The sequence below is a fragment of the Oryzias latipes genome, chromosome 4 (genome assembly GCF_002234675.1).
Source record: "Oryzias latipes chromosome 4, ASM223467v1".
NCBI lineage: Eukaryota > Metazoa > Chordata > Actinopteri > Beloniformes > Adrianichthyidae > Oryzias > Oryzias latipes.
The window spans coordinates 29,541,273-29,563,664 of NC_019862.2; the positions used below are offsets into that span (position 1 = coordinate 29,541,273).

General features: G+C 41.3%; 3 protein-coding genes across 3 annotated transcripts; 1 reads left to right on the plus strand and 2 right to left on the minus strand.

The window, feature by feature from the left end:
* Window positions 1–1,416: 1,416 nt before the first annotated feature.
* LOC105354032 lies at window positions 1,417–17,702 on the minus strand. Its single transcript, XM_023953870.1, has 36 exons — window positions 17,574–17,702; window positions 17,389–17,467; window positions 16,445–16,849; window positions 16,253–16,357; window positions 15,975–16,166; window positions 15,662–15,853; window positions 15,377–15,565; window positions 15,101–15,286; window positions 14,824–15,009; window positions 14,560–14,739; window positions 14,343–14,475; window positions 14,220–14,269; window positions 11,485–11,883; window positions 10,825–10,914; window positions 10,724–10,745; window positions 10,629–10,647; window positions 10,130–10,199; window positions 9,661–10,047; window positions 9,478–9,585; window positions 8,463–8,648; window positions 8,192–8,383; window positions 7,681–7,866; window positions 7,427–7,612; window positions 7,153–7,338; window positions 5,744–5,929; window positions 5,458–5,643; window positions 5,159–5,344; window positions 4,891–5,076; window positions 4,544–4,735; window positions 4,278–4,466; window positions 3,871–4,056; window positions 3,609–3,794; window positions 3,335–3,520; window positions 2,336–2,524; window positions 2,095–2,211; window positions 1,417–1,649 (listed from the first exon to the last, which is right to left on the minus strand). The coding sequence occupies exons 1-36, from the start codon at window positions 17,574–17,576 to the stop codon at window positions 1,588–1,590; spliced, it is 5,982 nt and encodes a 1,993-aa protein (XP_023809638.1). The 5' UTR covers window positions 17,577–17,702; the 3' UTR covers window positions 1,417–1,587.
* On the minus strand, window positions 10,762–12,104 carry sell (selectin L). Its single transcript, XM_023954551.1, has 4 exons — window positions 11,485–12,104; window positions 11,306–11,410; window positions 10,982–11,161; window positions 10,762–10,914 (listed from the first exon to the last, which is right to left on the minus strand). The coding sequence occupies exons 1-4, from the start codon at window positions 11,822–11,824 to the stop codon at window positions 10,799–10,801; spliced, it is 741 nt and encodes a 246-aa protein (XP_023810319.1). The 5' UTR covers window positions 11,825–12,104; the 3' UTR covers window positions 10,762–10,798.
* A 3,179-nt stretch (window positions 17,703–20,881) lies between the features above and the next one.
* LOC101156809 (14 kDa phosphohistidine phosphatase) lies at window positions 20,882–21,636 on the plus strand. Its single transcript, XM_004068343.3, has 3 exons — window positions 20,882–21,105; window positions 21,271–21,395; window positions 21,491–21,636. The coding sequence occupies exons 1-3, from the start codon at window positions 20,964–20,966 to the stop codon at window positions 21,581–21,583; spliced, it is 360 nt and encodes a 119-aa protein (XP_004068391.1). The 5' UTR covers window positions 20,882–20,963; the 3' UTR covers window positions 21,584–21,636.
* The last annotated feature ends 756 nt before the right edge of the window (window positions 21,637–22,392 follow it).

Sequence of the window (22,392 nt, forward strand, 5' to 3'; positions counted from 1 at the left end):
TGTTATTGTCGGTGCCCGTGCTTTAGCAGGAACAAACACTAGAACTATAACACCAGAATGCATCTCCTTGTACCCCGAAAATGAGCAGAGTTTGGGCGGGAAGCCAATGTGGGTTCCTGTGGGACGTCTCGCCATCATCTCCTTTGGTTCACAGTTGGCTGCACATCGATGGCTGCCAGCACCAGTGGATGAGGTGAGAAAAATATGGTCACAGCGGGCAGCAATAACCTGATTATTATTCTGATGGTGACCAAACAGTCTCCTGTCAAGAGTCAGTTATTTATTGCGGAGCTGGTGCCAGCCACAGACCACAGAGCTTCTGTCTTCTAACTGCTGTAATTAGCTTCTTGCTGCATAAGCAGATGCACACATTTCTGAAGATCCCCAACAAAATAGGAAAAAAGGCATGAAGATGTGAATTAACATAAAACGCAAACCACGAAAATGTCAAAGGAAGAACACGGTCTAGTTAATAAAATAATAATAAAACAAACAAAAAAAATAATAATAAAAATCATAATAATAAAAAACAATTCCCGTTCAACACCTTAATGCACTAATTTATTTCCAATTATATCTGGAGAATTGATAAACTATTTTCTTTCGGACTTTTAATATTAATTTGACAAATTTGTATGCTCATATGGTTAGCAGCAATTAACAGCAGCAATAAAAAAAATTACAAAAAATCAGAGAAATATAAAAAACAGAGGAAAAATGTGACCCCTTGGGTTTTCCAGGGTTAAATAAAAAATACTCTTCATTCCATTCAAGGTGAAGCTATATCAAGTGAAGTCCTGGATTAAATGGTATGTTGAGAATTACCAACATGCAACATAAAGGACATAAAATGAGATAACATGTTTAAGTGGTCATTTCTGTTGCATACCCGACTCCAATCACCTTCTGATCTATTTTCCTCAAATTCCCAGTGGTTTTTTAATAATGATGATGCCGTTTAAACTATAATGCAAAAACTTGTGTCGCTTTCTAGGACATAGTTTCTGCAGTTCATCAGAAATTCACCTCTGAGTTGGGGCTATTGGCACGGAGTAAGCCTCCTCTCACTTCCCATCATCCCCTTGTTTACCCTACCCCCACTAGCTTACAGCCCCTCACGTTCCCAACCTAACATTAAATGGCGAGCAATATCGGAGCTACCCAGACGTACAGTTTAGATCCAGATTTCAGCTCAGACGAGAAAAACAAAGACGTTCATGGATCTATTTGTCTGCAGGTAGAGGCATCGGAATGTAGCGGAGCAGGTAGCTTGTGGCCCCGCCCTTTATAGATTTTATGTCACTGCTCCAAGACTTGGATGAGTTGGTCAACACAAATGAAGTTTACCAAGCAAAGCTTGAAACGTAAAAATCTGAGGCTGCAAATGAAAAACAAAAAAAAAAAAACGACAAAGACTAAAGGAGCTGGATGCATCTGTAATGCAGTTTAATGTAAAAGTAGGGTAAAAGTTGAACACAAACTTAACAGACAGACCATAATGATAAAAATTACGGTGTGCAATAAATACCAGAGTTCTTGTAAAATGTAGAAATGCACGCGTTGATGATTGTTCTTCCAAAAAAAAAATTACAATTCAAATGTTGGATTGACAGTATCTGCCCACAAATCATCAGCCTTCACAGCACTTCCTGCAAAAGTAAAAAAAGGATCAGAAATGTGCTTTTTGTAAAAAACGTGTAGATTATTAAAGCCTTAGTCACATGCACCCATATGGGTGCTGCAGGTTTTTGGGTTGTTCGGCCTGCAGAGGGTCGTAGAGAGGAGCGGCGACTTAAGGGGAGCGCAGGAGCGCCTTGCAGTTCCCTTGAGGCTCATATGACTACCACAAGGGATGTGATGAAAATGGAACGTACCACTGTTGTGCGTGTGGTAAGTTTATCTTGTCCTGTCGCCCACAACATGGCCGTAGAAAACTGTGCTTAAACATTTTCTTTCTATAGGCTCTACGACCTTCATATTTCCCATAGGCCACCTGCGTATCCCGTACAGATTTGACCATATTCCACCTGCAGACACCCCACATCCACCCGTGGGGACAGTCGTGACCAAGGCTTAAAGTTAAATGAATCTTACCTCCTTTCTTCAAATGTCTGATTATCAAGTCGGTCAGCCCAAACAGGATGAGAGCCAAAGCAGCACAGGCTGCTCCATAAGCTGCATACTGCAAGATCATCAGCCCCAAAGATGAACCTTCAACACAAATCACACACAGAGGTGCGACGCCCCACAGGTTTAGACATCACATCTACAAAATGGTTATTCATTCAAAGTTATTTCAGTTTCGTTTAATACTTTTTTAACCTTAGAGGGGTACCTGTGCAGGTGGGTATTTGGTGACTCCAAAACCCAGAAGAGGAGCAAAAGAGCGCCGTGGAGCCGTTCAGGGAGAATCCGTCTGCACATGTGAATATGCACTCAGAGCCAAAACTGAAGTTAGCCAGCGGATGGGAACAGTTCATGGACATGCGTGACGACATGCGATGGATGTTTCCACACTGTACAGCTAAAAACGACAACAGACAAACATGAATCTTCTGACATAAACTCTCTCACGGTGGCAGGTGGAAACGTCTTGACTCCAGGGGCCTGAGTGTTCACATGTCACTGTTGCTGCAGATTTCAGCCTGAATCCTTCATTGCAGTTATAGTCACACAAATTAACATATTAGAGGATAAATAAATATTCAAAAACAGTTTCATCACAATTACCAGTAATATAAACTTTTTAATTTACTCCATCAATAGAACAATATTTCTTCCTCCAATTTTTAATGAACAAAAACTATAAACTGATTTTCTCAAAATAAAAGAAAGCTTTTCATTATTAAACCAATGTTTAAGTTTAACCAGTGCAATTGTGATGTCGCTTTTTAAGTACTTAATTTCCTTTTCCCAACAAATTATTGTTGTCTGCAAAATTATGAATACATTTGAGACTTTGCAAGTGTCACTTTTCTATGAAAGGAAAAGAAATTTATTAATGCTTATTTAAAATGTAGGCTGGGCTTCATACTTGTGTAAAGATTGATTTTTTTATGATTCTGACTTACTTTTATCAATGAAGAGAAAGGAGCAGATTATGTTTTCTTCTTTCTGCTCCTTTTTATTTGTTAACTGTCATATTTTTTTGTATTTTGATGTTATGTATTGTTTTTTAGCTATTAAATGTATTTACATGTTAAGAAGAATGAAAATAAGAAAGGGACCCAAAGAGATATGACCTGCAAACTGTACATGTCGTTACCTTTTATGTAAATAACCGGTTAACCAGATAGAGGTTACTCCTCTGAATCAACAGACTGGTTGTTCTCACCCGTGCAGGTTGGGATGTCTGTGCTCCACATCGCTGAGGAGAAACACTCAACCTTAGATGTCCCGTTTATTCTGAAGCCCTCATCACAAGTGATGGAGCAGGTGGAGCCAAAGCTGAAGGGGCCGTTGGGGTGATTGCATGACAGGAAACCGTGAGAGGGAGAGGTAACCGTCTGGCAGAGTTTGGCTTAAAAAAAAAAAAGAAACCAATGTACAAAAAACAATAAAGCAAAAACTTGCAGCTCCGCGTCATTTCAAAGGATATGTTGTCATACCTTGACAAACAGGAAGTCCATGACTCCAGTCGCCCCGTGCTGAACATTTCGTCAGGTTGGTGCCAACCAGTTCAAATCCATCCTCACATTGCACGCTGCACTCTGATCCATAGCTGTGCTCTCCCAAGGGGTCCCAACAGTGGATGAAACCATGCAGGGGGGCGCTCAGGTTTTTGCATTGTACAGCTGGACAGGAGCAGAAGCATCATTTAAGTGAGGACACTTTGAAAGTTCTGACACTCACAAACAGTTCCTGTCCCACCTGCACAGCTGGGGGCGGGATTGCTCCAATCCCCAGAAGCCAGGCAGGAGATTGTGCTGTTGCCCAAGAGGTAGTGACCCTCCTGGCAGGTGAAGTCACACTGAGAGCCAAAGGAGAAAGGCTCCACAGGGTCCACGCACACCATGTTCCCTCCAGAAGGAGCAACAGCAGCAGAACACTTTTTCACTGAGGGGAGGGGACATAGACATCAATCAGAGGAAGCTGATCAATGTTCCCATCAAACCAAAGAACATCCGTTCAGAATGACCTGAAGGGAATGAAAAGATACGCCAACATGACGTGAAATCAGACGTGCGACGCCCCACGGGTTTAGACATCACATCTACAAAATGACTACTCATTCAAAGTTATTTAGGTTTAATACTTTTTTAACCTTAGAGGGATACCTGTGCAGGTGGGTATTCGGTGACTCCAAAACCCAGAAGAGGAGCAAAAGAGCGCCGTGGAGCCGTTCAGGGAGAATCCGTCTGCACAGGTGAAAATGCACTCAGAGCCAAAACTGAAGTTAGCCAGCGGATGGGAACAGTTCATGGACATGCGTGACGACATGCGATGGATGTTTCCACACTGTACAGCTAGAAACGACAACAGACAAACATGAATCTTCTGACATAAACAGAATGTGGGACACATGGGGATGGGGGTCTCTCACGGTGGCAGGTGGGAACATCTTGACTCCAGCGGCCTGAGTGTTCGCATGTCACTGTTGCTGCACCTTTCAGCATCCTGAATCCTTCATTGCAGTCATAGTCGCACCGTGAGCCGTAACTAAAGGGGGGGTCCAGGAGGCTGCAGTTCATCCTGCCGTGCTGCGGCGCTTTCACCAGACGAGGGCACTGTTGTACTTTACACAACATTTGACACAAGCAGCAGATTTAGGTTAGCTTTTGAATTTTTTTTTGTACAATTGTGGGCGTTTTTGTGTGTGCAGAGATGTTCATGTAAATAAAAAAGTGCTTGTTCCATTTAAGATGCAGCATCACAGGCTTTGGTTGTTACCCCGACAGAGAGGCATGTCTTTGCTCCATGTTCCTGCAGACGTGCACTCTGTGGTTTCTGCCCCAGTCAGAAGATAACCTCTCCCACAGGTGAAAGTGCACCGAGAAGCGAAACTGAACTCTCCATGAGGACCAGAGCACGCCAACGACCCATGAGACAGGGAGCTGAGAGGAGGGCATCTCTGAACTGAGGAGCACATGGATGAAGATTCAAATGAGGACAGTTTGGGTCATTTTGGTCATTATGTAACAACAAAGACAGTTTGTACCAAAGCATCTTGGGATGTCCTGGCTCCACATGCCCGAAGACGTGCAGTTTGTCTCTTCAGTTCCATTCAGGACAAATCCATCCTCACAGGTTGATGCACAACGAGAACCAAAACTGAACTGTCCATGTGGGTCGGAGCAGACCAAAGAACCATGAGCGGGTGAGCTCACCGGGGGACACGTCTTTGCTGAAAAAAAAAAAAAACAAACCTTTTTTAACAAGTTGAATTTTTACTGACAGCGATTAAATTGGAAGCATCAAAATTAAAAGTTAAAAACAGAATTTGGTTTATTTTTCTACCCAGACACTCAGCAGGCTCTGTGCTCCACGTGGCCTGAGAGGAGCACTCAAAGTCAGCTGTTCCATTCAGGAAAAACCCTTCGTCGCACGACATCCTACATCTAGAACCAAAGCTGAACTTTCCATGAGGTTCAGAACAATTCAAAGAGCCGTGGGCCGGAGATTTGAGAACGGAGCACCTTTTCACTGGAAGCAGAGAGAGTGGGATCGCTTAGTGAAGATGCTGCAGTGTGCTCATGAGAACACTGAATTGAATTCATCTTAAAAAAAGTTGACGTTTATGTACCTGAACAAAATGGTACATCAAAGCTCCAGGTGCCTGCAGAGGTGCACTCTGTGTTAGCCGTCCCGTTTAGAAGAAACCCGTCCCCACAGGCCGTCGTACAACGAGAACCAAAACTGGATCTTCCGTATGGATCCGAGCACAGCGTGGAACCATGGGAGACAAAGCTCAGCGGGGGGCAGGTTAGAGCTGAGAAAAACAAACAGAATGAAGAGTGTTATTGATGCTAAAGTGCAGTGAAGATGGGATTTAAACATCTGTTCTGTTTATTTGGTCCTTTCATGACAATATAATCACATCTTCAATACACAACATCCTCTAATTTATTTTGCGCAACTATTGTCTTTAATAAAACTCCTTTTGAACAACATTCTGGAGTGCGAATAACTCAAACTTAAAATCATATTTCATTCTGGGATTTTCATCTTCGGAAGTAAAAACTTTTTGAAAGCTCCCTGATAGCTCTCCATTTTTATCTTGAAAATTTTCCCCATTAAAGTTTGTTGTTCCACTAAATTTCAGCAGTCCGGATTAAACAAATAAAGCGTTCAATTTCCCCCCAAAATTAAACCTTCCATGTTTTTTGATTAACTCTTTTCTGCTGTAAACCTAACAACACACTTCAGCACAATACATCAAATAGGGCAATAAAATTGATCAAAATAACATTCTCAGCATATTAGAGGATAAATAAATATTCAAAATAAATAAAGTTTTAGCCACTTTACTTTTAATATGTGGAATATGAGGCCTCCAAGAAACAGTTTTATCACAATTACCAGTAATATAAACTTTTTCATTTACTCCATCAATGGAACAATATTTTTTCCTCCAATTTTTAATGAGCAAAAAACCATAAACTCATTTTCTCAAAATTAAATGAAAGCTTATTATTTTTTAAACCAATGTTTAAGTGGTTTTTATATATAATTTTTATATCGCTTTTTAAGTGCTTAAATTCCTTTTCCTTACGAAATACTGTTGTGTCATCTGTTGTGTCATCTGCAAAACGTTTGAATGCTTTTGAGACTTTGCAAATGTCACTTTTCTATGAAAGAAAAAGAAATGTGTATGTATTAATGTTCATTCAAAATGTAGGCTGGGCTTCATACTTGTGTAAAGATTGATTTTTTTAAGATTCTGACTTACTTTTGTCAATGAAGAGAAAGGAGCAGATTATGTTTTCTTCTTTCTGCTCCTTTTTATTTGTTAACTGTCATATTTTTTTGTATTTTGATGTTATGTATTGTTTTTACGCTATTAAATGTATTTACATGTTAAGAAGAATGAAAATAAGAAAGGGACCCAAAGAGATATGACCTGCAAACTGTACATGTCGTTACCTTTTATGTAAATAACCGGTTAACCAGATAGAGGTTACTCCTCTGAATCAACAGACTGGTTGTTCTCACCCGTGCAGGTTGGGATGTCTGCGCTCCACATCGCTGAGGAGAAACACTCAACCTTAGATGTCCCGTTTATTCTGAAGCCCTCATCACAAGTGATGGAGCAGGTGGAGCCAAAGCTGAAGGGGCCGTTGGGGTGATTGCATGACAGGAAACCGTGAGAGGGAGAGGTAACCGTCTGGCAGAGTTTGGCTTAAAAAAAAAAAAGAAACCAATGTACAAAAAACAATAAAGCAAAAACTTGCAGCTCCGCGTCATTTCAAAGGATATGTTGTCATACCTTGACAAACAGGAAGTCCATGACTCCAGTCGCCCCGTGCTGAACATTTCGTCAGGTTGGTGCCAACCAGTTCAAATCCATCCTCACATTGCACGCTGCACTCTGATCCATAGCTGTGCTCTCCCACGGGGTCCCAACAGTGGATGAAACCATGCAGGGGGGCGCTCAGGTTTTTGCATTGTACAGCTGGACAGGAGCAGAAGCATCATTTAAGTGAGGACACTTTGAAACCTCTGACACAGTTGCTGTCCCACCTGCACAGCTGGGGGCGGGATGGCTCCAATCCCCAGAAGCCAGGCAGGAGATTGTGCTGTTGCCCAAGAGGTAGTGACCCTCCTGGCAGGTGAAGTCACACTGAGAGCCAAAGGAGAAAGGCTCCACAGGATCCACGCACACCATGTTCCCTCCAGAAGGAGCAACAGCAGCAGAACACTTTTTCACTGAGGGGAGGGGACATAGACATCAATCAGAGGAAGCTGATCAATGTTCCCATCAAACCAAAGAACATCCATTCAGAATGACCTGAAGGGAATGAATAGATGCGCTGACAGGATTTATATTAACTGTAACCACTAAGCCAGGTCAGAGTCCCATTTTAGTCCCCCCATAAATGAGTGTGAAGCAAAGCGACGACAAGAGTGACCTAAAACTTACCTAAACAGGATGTGACACCAGTGCAGCTGGCTGTTACAGAAGCTCAACGTGAACGCAGTAATGTCAGAGGGACAAACAGAGCACAGGTAAATCATCAGTTTGTCAGTTCACCTGAGCATGCTGGTGTCCCAGGCGTCCACTGGCCCGTGTGGTCGCACCGGATCTGGTTCTGTCCAGCAAGCTCGTAGCCGTCATCACAGAAGAACTCACAAGTGGAGTTGTAGCTGAAGGTGCTGATGGGATGGCTGCAGTTCAAACTGCCCCCCCAGAAGCCAGTCTGGTTCAGAGCTGGGCAGTGTTCCGCTGTGTCAGAAGGTAGAACCCTTGAGTTGTTACATCCTAAACAACTGTTTTGACTGATGGGTAATCAACTGTCACATACCTTCACACTGAGGAACCGGGTGGTTCCACTGCCCATCGCCTTGGCACGCCAACTGGGACACACCCACCAATCGAAAGCCAAGTTCACAGTGAAAACGGCAGGAGGAGTTGAAACGATTGGGCCCATTGGGATGGACACAGTGGTGAGAACCTTGTCTGGGTTCTGTCAAAGCTTTACAAGCCACAGCTGTGCAGAAACGGATGAAAATGGTGGAAAAGGAGGTGACGTCTCTGTAGAGTTTTCAAAACATTGTGACATGCATCAGAGGAGCAAACCAGGAGCATTTGGATCATTATCAGTGAGAAAATCTTGGGTAGTGAGAGTAAAACTGCGGAGGTTTGTTGAATCAAAAGTGTCTTAAAATCCTCCCTTTTTAAAATATGAGTTATTTTGTGTAGAAAGTAACTTTTTACTGAGAAATCCTCTAACTTTAGTTTTTCTAATTTTTCCTGTCAAATGTATGCCATTAAAATGTTTAGAGTATTTACTGCCTTAATTTTGTAATTTAGAAACTATTGATTGTTATTATTTCTTGCTTCCCTTTTCAAATTAAAAGTCATAATAACCTTGTTGTAAAAGGAAAAAGTTGTTTCCAGGATTTGTTGGCCTCATAGTGTCACAGTAAACAGTGATTTGTTAACCATAATGTTTGTGGTCTTAATATTTCACATTCATTTCGTTTCAAACCTCAATTTTTAGGTCACGATTTTTTTCCGTTTAATCTATCATTTGTTTCTTACAAAACAACAACAAATTGACAAAATCAGAAAAATCTTTTTTTTTTAATTTGCTAATAAGCAAGTAACAATGAAGAAAACCCTTTCATTTGTCTTATAATAAGCCTGGTGTAACGTCATAAAGCAATAAAGAATGAACCACTCTTACACATGAGTTTGGTGCTTCCATCCTAAACATACTGGTACAATTTTCTTCAGTGGTGAAACTAACTATTTGTTTTTTTGTTTTTTTTGTTCCTCTGGTTTTTTTGGTTTTTCTTACTGAAAGTTTTGCTCACCTTCCTTACAGTGGAGACCCAGAAAACCAGAGTGACACTTGCAGGTGAAATTCCCCACTGCCTCCTCACATTCTCCATGAGCACTGCAGGACTCCTGAGTGCAGGAAGCTGAATAAACCCAAAAAAACCTTCAAGTAAATATGAAGAAGTCAGATTTATTCCTTCAGCACATTAAACGTTTACCAGTGTAGCAGACGGCTTCCTTCAGTTTGCTGCATTTCTCATTATTCCACCTTGCTGAGTCTTTAGCCCTCTTGATGTACAGCTCCACACAGTCCTGACCGGCCAGGCTGTCCGGCTCTTCTGACGCCCAGCGTTGAGCTTCCACAGGAACAGGTTTGCTGGTGTCCACCCACGTCCACTTTGCAGCCACTTTTTGAACTCCTATCCAGTAATAGGTGGGGTTGCGCGGCAGAAAACTGTCAAGATACTCAGCCTCCTCCTTGTTCTTGATGGAAACCATGTCCACAAAGTGTTTCTGGCACCACTGGCGAGCCTCGTGCCACTGCAGGTTTGAGCCTTTGCTGTAGGCGTAAGTCCATGCCTGCACCCCTCCTCTGGTCATTGGGTCTAAAATGTCACATACGATAAATAAGTCAAAGAAAAGCAAATGAAAATTTTGTTTTTTTGGCTTTCGACGATGGAGACTCACTTCTTCCAACCAAAAGGAGAGCTCCCATCAGCACAAGGAGCTGGATGTTCTGAAAGATTCCAACTGATATCTAAGGAAAATTTTGTAAAGTCACGTAGCAAAACGTTCACAGGGATAAAGGTCTTACCATGTCATCTGTCGGTCAGTCATTAGAATTTGTCCAGAATTAGAAAGTTTCTACTTAGGGAAGGAGTGAGACCTCTTAAGTAATCCCACTTCTGCTCTCACATCTGTCCTTCCCGCCCACAAAGAAGAACTCCAACTGTTTTGATTGATTTCAATATGTTGGAAATAAATGCACACAGAACAACTCAGAATGTATGCATGCAACATGTTTATTGTTGCATTTCAAACTGTAATGAAGCAAACCCTTTATTGTTCAGCATTCTTTACAAATACAGAGAAATTTGCTGGAAATGCTCAGGAGAAGCAACATGTGCATAAATGTATGCTTAAAATATAAACACATTTCTTCTTGTTTCTCATTTCTTCAGGTCACCCGAGTGTCCTCAGGCTTCCTGTGAAAAAAACAAAAACAGAAAGTCAGCTGAGCTTAAAAAACTTTGACAGAGTTCAAGCAGTTCTGACACTGACCTTTCTTGAGTAAGTTTACTTCCTGTTGGAGACAAAAAAACACACATTTAAAGTGTGTTGCAACAAGATTTCACTTCAGGTTTTGCCGACAAGACACTGACTTTTTCTGTGTTTGATCCCGCAGATGCAGACGCAGACGCACAAAGACACAGCTCCGTACGCAGCTACAGCCAACAGAGCCTCTTTGTAACCTGAGAATTTAGACATTTAACCGTTGGTTGGATTTGGGATCGCCAACAGGTCCCTTCTGACACTTACTTGTACAAAATGGTCCTGGTTGGCTCCAGATGCCGGTGGCCTTGCAGGTCACAACCGAGGAGCCAATCAGGATAAAACCCGGATTGCATTTAAATGTACAAGTGGTGTGGAACTTCTGGTTTCCTTCACAGCAGCTATGATGCCCATGGTCCATTCTAGGGAGGGGGGCGCATCCCATAGCTGGAGGCGCAAACATGAATGTGAAATAAAAAATCCCTGAAATGACTTTTTGATCAAAATGACTTTGAATTAATGAGATTTGGAGCAACAAATACGCCTGATGACTCCACACACAATTGGAAAGGATCACTTCCCTGCCCTCACCTGTTTGACACCTGTCTCCATAGAAACCAGCTTCACAGAGACAAGTTGTGTTGTCTATGGTTTCTTGGCAGGAACCTCGTTCACACGATGTGTTTTCACATTGAGCTGTTTAAGAAAGTTATCATGCATCACGATCTGGATCAGGAAAGAAAACACTATTCATCTGCAGCTTTACACACCTTTATAGCAAACTGGGAATTTCTTGTTGGAACATTTCTCGTCGTTCCACTTTCCTCGGTTTGGCCCGTTGTTGACGTAGATCTCCACGCAAAATTCGTTGACGTGGACGTTGTTAGGCTCCTTTGTGGCCCAGGAATGATTACCAACCCACGTGCTGTTGTTTCCAATCCATTTCCAAGTTTCATTCAGGTGGTTTTTGGTGATTCCAATCCAGTAATATGGGCTGCCTGTCCTGTTTGGCAGCAGGGAGACCACGTGGTCATTCTCTTTCTGGTTCTGGAAAGCCACCATGTCTGAGAAACGGCTCTGACACCACTTCCGGGCTTCGGTCCAGTTCATCGTCTCAGCATCAGAGAAGTGATAAGTCCAGCCAAAGGACGTCTCAGGCTGGAAGAAAACTTAACAAATGTGGAAAATGATTTATCAAGTGAGTTCTTATACATCTTAAAATTATGTTTAAACTCACCAACAATAAGAAGAATGGTCCAGCTCATCTTTCTGAGAAGAACACAATCATCAAATGTTTCTTTAATTTTCCAGTCAAGCATGTTAACATGCTGGTAATGAGCAAGAGTGAGTTATTGTTGGGGTTTTATACAGCTGCTGTGTTGCTTTAGTCCAACACTCATACAGAATAGCTGGATGTTTGCTCTGCAGCCTGAATGGAGGTGATAAAGGATTTCAGTGCTTATTTTGGAGAAAACTGCTCTGAGAATAAATCCACACATTTATACCAACCCGTTTCTTTATCCAGTGATTTCAAAATGGATGTTTTGATAAATATTAACAGCACACATGTTGGATTTTCTTCTAAATCTGTAATTTTAAGCCTCTTCTGAAGAAAAGTCTCAACTTTTATCAACTACAACAGATCATATTGTATTTTATGATAATACATAAGCAATTTTGATGCAGCGGAACATTTTTTTGAAACAAAGTCAGCCTCCTTGACACCTATCTGGGCACCAACACCTCTCCACCTTTCTTTTTTATGTTTATTACTAGTATTCTGCATCCCATTGACATGGATTCACATCATCCTTTAATTCCCACAGCTAATCGCGCCCTGTTCTTTTCTGGACTGAGAGGTCTGAGGTCTTTCCAGGTATCTGTTGTAGCCACTCCTCCAGCTTGGGGGTTACTGCCCCGAGTGCTCCAATTACCACAGGCACCACTGTCACCTTCACTTACCAGGCTTTCTCCAGTTCTTCTCTGAGTCCCTGGTATTTCTCCAGTTTCTCATGTTCCTTCTTCCTGATGATCCCATCGCTTGGCACTGCCACATCCACCACAACGGCTTTCCTCTGTTCTTTATCCACCACTAAAATGTCTGGTTGGTTCGCCATTGCCATCCTATCAGTCTGGATCTGGAAGTCCCACAGGATCTTTGCCCTTTCATTCTCTACCACCTTCGGAGGTGTTTCCCATTTTGACCTTGGGGTTTCCAGTCCATATTCTGCACACATGTTCCTGTATATTATTTCAGCCACTTGATTGTGGCGCTCCATGTATGCTTTCCCTGCCAGCATCTTACATCCTGCAGTTATGTGCTGGACTGTTTCAGGCGCCTCTTTGCACAGCCTACACCTTGGGTCTTGTCTGGTGTGGTAGATCTGAGCCTCTATGGCTCTGGTGCTCAGGGGTTGTTCCGCTTTAGAAGATAATTGTAAATGTTTATCAAGTAATACAGAATTTTAAAAAAATCTGTTGTGATGCAGCTGAACACATTTTTTAATGCACAAATAGTCTCTTGGACAAACATCATAAGGCTTGAGACACCTCCTCAGCACATGAAACTTTTTTTTAACGTTGTTGAAAATGTTGTGTTTTATTTCACCCATTTTAATGGGCTTTTTTCTTTTGAAAAGTTCTTGTTTGTAAACACTTTATCTCCTCACTGAAGCCATTTGAAATGCCATTTAGTATAAAATGCCTTTCTGCAGAACAACCTTGTGGTGGTAAGGAACCGTGCTCGACAATTCGATTCACTTATTTATTTTTGTTTTTTTCTAACTTGCAGTTATTTGACTCAATTCAAACAAATAATGTGAAATTGTACTTACAGAAATTTAGACTTTCATTCACATTTGTTGTTTTTATGACTCTGTGTCATGAATTTGATCGGGTTTCAAACAGAAGTTATTGAGAAATGACACTTGTAACATGATCTTTGGTCTGATGCTATATTTTCCATGAAATTGCTGACACTGAAAATACAGCAGAGTTTTGTCTGCAAAACTTAAAATTCTTCTTTTTTTATGGAACAAATCTTTTAAATAAACTCCTCTTCCTTCCTGAATCTGAAAAATAAGCTGCTTAAGTTATAAAATGGACCCTGCAACTATTACCACATAACAGCATTTTATTGAAAGTAAAAATCAGAAATGATTTCACAATGTGCATGAATACAATCCAACACTCAACAAAAACCAAAATATTGAATAAATACAAATAAATAAACAGTGTCAAACATACAGTAAAGCTCTTCACAGGTTCATATTAATGCAACAACCTTCTGTAATATTATCATTTTCATGTCCAGAAAGCTGAAGAACAATTTGTTCAACACAAAACTCCCACTGGGAGCAGGTTTTTGGCAAAACACCAAACTATTAAAGGCCTTCCTTACACCAAAGACACACCAGGCTTTACCAAATGTCACACACACCATGTGTTCACGTTTAAATTCATCCAAGCTGCACACGTTCTGTCCTTTGTTGCCTCTATATGAGGCTGTCGATGCTGCTTTTGTAGACCTGTGGCGGCTCGTTGAAGTCAGAGTTGCTGCAAAAACAGAAGTAATAATTAAATAAACAAACAAACGAATAATAAACCAGCTCTCCTGTTGGAAGCTCACCTGTTCAACTCAAATTTGGAAGCTTTCCTCTTCAGTCTTTTCAAGATCCACATTGCCAGAGAAAGGCCTGAGACTGCAGCAGCGCCCCCTGCTGTCACACCAATGGTGATGGCAGAAACCTGGTACGAAGGAGCTGCAAGAACAAGTTTATGAAGATGTGAGCAACTCCACCAAACAGATGAAACGTCTGATCCCCATTTAGGATGTTCTGTTTTACCCTGACAGGTGGGGGTCTTCCCGGTCCAGTTGCCATGACGACCACAGGTCAGCAGCTCGTGTCCGTCTAGCGTGAAGCCTTCATCACAGGTGAAGGAGCACTGCGAGCTGAAAAAAGGTTGGCTGTCGGAGCAGTTGGTGTAACCGTTTTCAAGAGGCTCAGGCGGAGGGCATTGGACGGCTGTTGGAGAGTGACACACCAGACACGTTACCTTCTTTTCAAATGTGCAACACAGAACGGGTCTGAGCAAAGTGAAGGTGGAACCTTTGCAGGACGGCTGGACGCCGCTCCACTGTCCATTCAGAGAGCACTTCCTGTGGGCCGCTCCCTGAAGTTCAAAGCCTGGCTCACAGCTGAAGCTGCAGAAGGAGTTTGGTCTCAGGTTGGTCAGAGGTTTGCTGCACTCTGTGATGAGCTGAGCTGAGCCTCCTGGAACTGGGCATGTGATCTCTAATGGAAAAAAAAACGTTTCATAAAGACTTTTAGCTTTTGTATTTTTTTTATATTTATTGCAAAACCTTTCTTTAAAAGGTTTTCCTACCAACACACTGAGGAATCTGGTAACTCCAGTCACCTGCCGATGAACATGTGACCTCACTGGGCCCTACAAGGCGGTAGCCTGATTCACAGCTGAAGCTGCAGGAGGAGTTTTGTCCCAGGTTGGTCAGAGGTTTGCTGCACTTTGTGATGAGCTGAGCTCCTCCTTCTGGGACTGGACATGTGATCTCTAATGGAAAAAAAAATCATAAAGACTTTTAGTTTTTGTATTTTTTTTAAATAATTTATTGCAAAAAGTTTCTTTTAAAGGGTTTCCTACCAACACACTGAGGAATGGTGTCACTCCAGACACCTGCTGATGTGCATGTGACCCTACTGCGCCCCAATAGGTGGAAACCTGGCTCACAGGTGAAGTTGCAGACCCCTCCGAAGCTGAACATGTAGGGTGGGTCATTTTCACAGCTGACCTTTCCATTCTTTGGATCCTGGAGAGCAGGACACTGCACAGCTGGAAGACGGGTAGAAACCACAAAAATGTTCCTCACATAAATTTCAAAGGGACGTGATGTCTCTGACATAAATGCTATAAAATATGCGCTCGTACCAACACAAGATGGCTCGAGGTCACTCCATCTGCCGGAAGCTTCACAATGCACAGTGCCAGGGGAGGAAGGCTTCATCTCATATCCCTCATTACAGGTAAATGAACAGGAAGACTGGTAGCTGTAGTGGCCCAGAGGATGGGAACACTTCATGTCTCCAGCCTCAGGATGAGACAGATGCCGGCACTGCACCACTGAACAGAAGAGGAGGAAGTAAGATGTGTCATTTTCAATTATAAATAAAGCTGAGTTTTTTTCACAGGAAATTCAGTCTTTGCATCTGTTCATCAGACTGATCCATGGGGAGGAACTCACATTGGCATTTAGGAGACTCCTCTGACCAAAGGCCTGTGCTGGTGCACCTCTGCACGCCAGCTGACGTCAGGCTGTATCCCTCCTCGCAGGAGTGTCGGCACAGCGAGTCGTAGGCGAAGTCTCCGTTCTTGTGGGAGCAGTCCACACGTCCGTGTTCAGGGAGGATCACCTTCTCCTTACTGCACTGAACAGCTGCAGATAGAGGAGAACCTCATCCCACATCCAGTCATGGACGCTGCACAACGATAATCGGGGAGAACGCAGCTGCATCTTCTCACCGTGCTGACATCTTGTTCCATAAAAACCTGAATGACATTCACACGTGTGGTTGTTGATGGTCTCGACACATTCTCCATGATAGCATGAGTCGTTCCTACAGGAAGCTGCAGAAAGATGAAAAACACAAACATTAAATCGACTGTGCTAAACTAATGTTTTTTTTAAAGCAGCATAAAAAAGTCAGCTTTTACCTGAATAGCACAGAGCTGCCTTTTTCTTAGAGCATTTCTCATCATTCCACTTTCCTGCCTGCTGGGTTCTCTTTATGTAAATCTCCACGCAGTCCTCGGGTTGACTCGTTTTGGATCCATCTTTTCCGTTGTTCGGTTCTCCCTTTGCCCAGTTGGTAGCTTCGGGCGTCAGAGCCTTGTTGGTTCCCACCCACGTCCAGACATCGTTGATCTTACGAATCCCGATCCAGTAGTAGTTGTCTCTCTTTGGAAGGCTTTTGTTGAGGTGGGTGATCTCCTCTTGGTTCTGGATTGCCACCATGTCTGTGTATCTCTGTTTGCACCACTCTCTGGCTTCTGCCCATTCCATCGTGTGGTTTGACCAGTGGTACGACCAGCCGTCCACATGTCTCCACAGACACAGCGCTGGGGGTGCAGAGAGGCAAACAGCAAGAGATGGTGAGAAAGAATAGTGATTTTTTTTTAAAAGGTTCCAACCTTAACTCCAAGCCAAATCAAAAAATGTTAACTTGTTTTTTTTTAAACTTACGCCCTGCATCTTTGGTGTATTCTCTCTTTTACTTTACTATAATGTAAAAATATTTAACAGGGCACCAAAAGTGATAAAATATGCTAAACTATTTGCACCAAGCAAATGCAAAAAGAGAATGTGTGACAGATCAATCTTTTAAAGTTAAGTCAGTGTATTTTTTCAGTGAAGGCTACCACCTTAAGCCTTGTGCTATCCTATGGGGTCCAGATGACCCGATCTTTACATTGATGTGTTCTCCCTACCATGACAAAGGTGGATAAAGGTGGAGAGGATTTCGTATAATCCATGGACACCAGTGAAGATCACAAATCATTGAAGAAAAAAGTTCAGCGCTCTGTCTTGTGGGGTCTATATGACCCCACTCCCAATGTTTAAATGCCTAGGATAGCACAAGGTTAAAAAAAATACATACTGGAGCAGAGAAGGAAGAATCTGATCCAAGATGTTGAAGTTATTGCTTGAAGGGGCTGAACTGCCTCAAAGGAGAGTTTCTGTCGAAAGAAAACCAAATCAATAAAAAATAAATCATATAAAAACACAATTGGATGCTGAATGTAATCAAAAAGAAAACAGGACCACTTTAAAAAAAACACTCACCATGTTTAGTTTGAGGAGCCTCAAAAGACGAGGAAGTGTCTGTGCAGAAGAAGGGATTCTGAGTTCTGTGTGCCGATGGCTTCGGGTTTTATACCTTCCTGACCCGGTCCAGATTTCCTGGAAGCCGTCGTCACGGTCAAGTTTTTTTCCTGTGGAGTTTCCAACCCAAGAAACTCCTCCACTCCAACTCCATCCTCCTGAAACCTTTCCTGTCTGTTTTGTGTTTGAGCTTTTGAAAAACAGCAGGCTCCAGCTTTTAAAATATTCATTTTCCATATTTCCTTCCATCCTTCATGTTGATTCATTAATTGGTTTGATTATTTTATGTTTTTAATTAACACAAACTAAAGTTTAGAGAAAAAAAACTACATCAACACTAACAAATGAATGAAAGAAGCAGAAAGACAATGATATAAAAGTACCTGTTCTTTAAATAAAAAAGCCACTTTTTCACAAATGATTTGACTTTTTTTAATGGATTTATAACTAAGTACCATTACCCAAAATTGTTACTTGAACTTTCTTCCCAAGTTTTTAAAGAGTAGTATTTTGTTTAAGTTATTTTTTGACGGTTGTTAACATAAACAACACTCCTGAAAACCACAGAACATGATAGAATAGAATAGAATAGAATAGAATAGAATAGAATAGCTTTATTGTCATTGTATAGGTACAACGAAATTTAGCAACAACCCCCTTGTGCAAAAAATGGGAAAAAAGAGATATGTTAAATAGATAAATAACAAGACGCGTTAAATAGTAAGAAGATCTGTAAAAAAAAAAAGTAAAAGTAAAATAAAGTGCTAATTTCTGTCTGCATTTAGGGGCCAAGTTATCTCCACATTTTTCAGAACTAATTTTTTTTAATAAATGTATGAAAATAAACATTTGCAGGATTACACAAACTTGTGTGTCATGATATTCTGCAATTACAGATCAAATGCTGCAAATTAATGCATTAAAAGCCTTAAACTATTGTCACATGCTAACAAATAACACTTGAAAGTTCTGCTGCTGAAATTTGAAAGCAAAACAAAACATTGAATTCATATTCATAGTTTGGGATGATTTTGAACATCCAACATGATACATTAAAAAGAGCATGAATTCATTTCATTATCTTCAAAATAAATGTTTTGCTGTGTTTTAAACCACGACGGAGGACTGAGAGACTAAGAACGTGTGGATTGTTGCCGCTTCGGGGCTTCTAACAATGCTTACCCCTGAAAACCTTTTTTTAAATACTGCAAACACAAATCACTTTGTATGAGATGCTCAGTTTCCCTGAGGAAGTTGACAAGGCAGAGTTCCCCGAAAAGGTCGTCCAAAAAATATATGCGAAGCCTTTCAAGAAACGTTTGCGCTGATAAAAGAATATCACACAAGAAATCAATCACGTCGCCACAGTGGAGCTGTGGATATTTTTAACTGAAGAAAGCAAAGAGTATTATTTCAGCAAACTCTGATTTACCTTTCTTTCCCTGCATCATTACTCACTCATGACCATAAGTGTGAGGTAAGTGTTGAACGATGCAAAGATTGGGACACTTCTTTAACAATGAGTCGAAGCATTTTGGCGTGTGATGTGGTTGTCATCCAATCGACGGAGAAAGTCTGTGATAAACCTTTTAATGAGCCCTCGGGGACAGGAAAAGTGTGAGTTGGTTCAGGACAGAAGGCGCCTGGCGGCTGCCGTTTTGTCTTAGTGGCTGCTCACATCCTTCCCCTCTGGCTGGAGGTGACGGCCATCGGCTATTGACACCTTGGAACCCCCACCTCTTCCTCTGAGCAACAATATCAACTCTTTAATGGACTTGCAATCCCAATGAATAAACCCCGCGGGTAAGGCATATAGGCATAATAACCAAACAGTTATTATTACTATTAAGCCCCTCATTTACCAATATGGTCCCTTAAAAAAAACTAAAAGAGTGAACAGAAATGCAGAATGGTCCTTAACCTTTTTTTATCCTTCCTCTCGTGTTGGACACCAACACAGACACATTCCTCATTTGCTTCCTCTGGTTTTAATCCAAATTCCTGCATGGCAAATATCTGGTCAAAGATTAAGCAAAGATTCAAGGCAAGCAAAACACCCATCCTGTTGTCTCCAAAGGCAGTGTTTTGAGCCAAAAATCTAATGAGCAAGTTAAAAAAACAACCTAAAGCCCTTAAACTGATAACAAAGTTAGGTAAATATGTTATCGTCATATATACTATCGTCAGAAAATCACGCCCACAGGTTACTGCTGGAGAGAAGCTCCAAGGCTAAAGTGAAGATAAGTCTGAGGCCTGCTCAGCAGATCACACATGCACAGACAAAGGGAGTATGAGAATAAACTGTGAAAACAATAGCTTGGCTGTGCTGTCTTCAAATGTAATATAATTTTGAGATGACAATACATGCTCAGTGAATTAAGTTTAAACCATTAGTGTAATAAAAGTTAAAGGCAGTTTCTAATTATTCTTCAAAACATGGTATGTGTATTCTGAAGGATTTGTAAGAATAATAGAAATGATGTACAGGTGATGCTGTCGTAAGGTGACCTTACGCCACACTCTAGTCATTAGTAAGATGCGAGTACTGGCCCATTGCTGACCGTGCTCAAATGCTGCACGTATGGGGTGTGCACGTGATATGCAAGTGTCCGTAGGATGTCCACACAAACTACACTCTGATTATCTAATTTAGACATTTATAGACCGACTCCTTCCGCAGGATTTCGGAGGGGTTGAAAATATGAAAAATGTGTACAACACGTCTGCGTTACATCTCCTTCACCCTTACATGTTGTGTAAGTGTTCACACTATGACCCTTCTCCCACAGCATGACTTTTGAAAAAAATGGGCATGAACATTTTGACTGTGCTGGCTAACAGAGCGGTCTACGACCTTGAAATTTCGTGCTGATCAGCCTGTGCAGGTTTGACCATTTTTCAGCCCGTATCCACCTGTAAGGGCAGTAGAAAATAAGGTGTTAGATTGTTTTTTTTTTCAGAAACTCAAAAAAATGATGATAAAATCATATTTATAATAAATTAATTTATTCTTCTGGTGAAATTCTATATTCATAAATGTATATTGAATTACATTTTCGTTTTAAAAATATAATCTAAATAATATTTCTCTAACAGAAAGACTCAAAGCTGCTGATATATATCAGTCTCTGCATGCATTTATGAAAATAATCCCTCTGGCTGGCTGTTTTTCATGCTGCATTTGCTTTCTTGCTGTATCCTTGCTCTGTGTCAATAAAGTTGTAAAAAAAACTTGTGCCTGCGTGCCGCCAGCGTCAGACGCGCGTGTCGGTTTAAGGCAGGAAATAGAATCCGTGACCCAAATAACGACTCTGCTACTGCTGCCGCCTTCAGGCCCGGGCTGTCGTCATAATGGCGGAGTGTCTCGCCAAAGTCCCCGATGTGGAGATCGATCCCGATGGAACCTTTAAATACATTCTGGTCAGAGTTAGAGTGAAAGACGGCGAAATGCATAAAGATGTAGTCCGAGGCACAAAAAATGCAGAATACCACAGTAAGTGTGAGGAGCTGCAGTTTGGCTGCACACAGACAGACAGCAAAGGCATCATAAAAACAGTAAATCTGCATAAAGGCATCAAACAGGACGACTGTCTGCTGTAGAAACTTTAGGTTTGATGTGTTTGGAAATAATAATAATGATAATGTCCCTCATTTTCAGATCATATTTTTGAGAAGGTGAGCCCAGCCCTGGAGCCTTTGGGGATGGAGTGCAAATGCCTCGGCGGAGGGAAAATAGAGCACAACAGCAAGGAAAAGAAAATACGAGTATTTGGAGAATCGACGGTATTATTTGATCAATTCACAACCACTGCAATGCAAATCATTTGAGATCTGCCTTTAGCTAATACCTCTCTTTTTCCCACCCCACACTGTTCCAGGCCTTTGGGAAGGCAGACCACTCTGTGTCTGTGGAGAAGCTGAAGTCTGTCTTCAGCGACTATGAGATCACCTGGTCTGATGACACAAAATGAGCATTAGATTCTATTCACAATGAAATAAAACATTTCTGACGTTTGAAGAAGAATTGATGTCTCACCAGGTGCTTTCATTTATTTATTTTTTTAACTTTTTGATTTGGCTCAGATTTGTCGTATGAAATGTGTTTTTTTTTGTGGTTAATCCACTTCAGTTTCTATTTAGGCAGATGCTATTCTTTTCAGCCTGGTGTTGGCAGGGCTTCATGTGAGTTTGATGTGTTTGCCAAGCGTAAAGTCCCTACAGGAAGGAGTGAGCAACATCAGCCTCATATCCTCCTCTCCTCAGGGAAAGTTTCGTGTTCAACAAAGTTGTTGGCAGATAAAAGTGAATTTCCAGTAAACTTTCACTTGTTTTGGGTTTTTTTCCTCAGGGAGAAAAAAAAAAACAACCCAAAACAGTAAAGCTAAATTTTTCATTCCTGTATAGAAATCAGTGGGGAGGTACAGAAAATGTAGATCTTGTGTGAACAAGCTGTGTTTTCATATAGAAAGTGTATAATTGCACAAAAATTTAATTTATTTTTGAACAAATGTGTAAGTAAATCTTTATAAATCATTTTTTTCACAGAGAGCGACTCACAAAATGCTTCACAATGTGATAAACATGATAAAACCAGAGAATAATATAAAAGCAGATTAAACCCAATAAAACACACTCATACATTTAGCAAAAAGCTCTTCTAAATAAAAGCGTCTAGAGTTTTGTGGACGTCATGGAAGGCAAAGGAGTTAAAAGGTTAGAAATATAGTTTGCAAGGCTCTAAAAATTAAACTTTAAATGTATTTTAAAGTTAACAGGACGC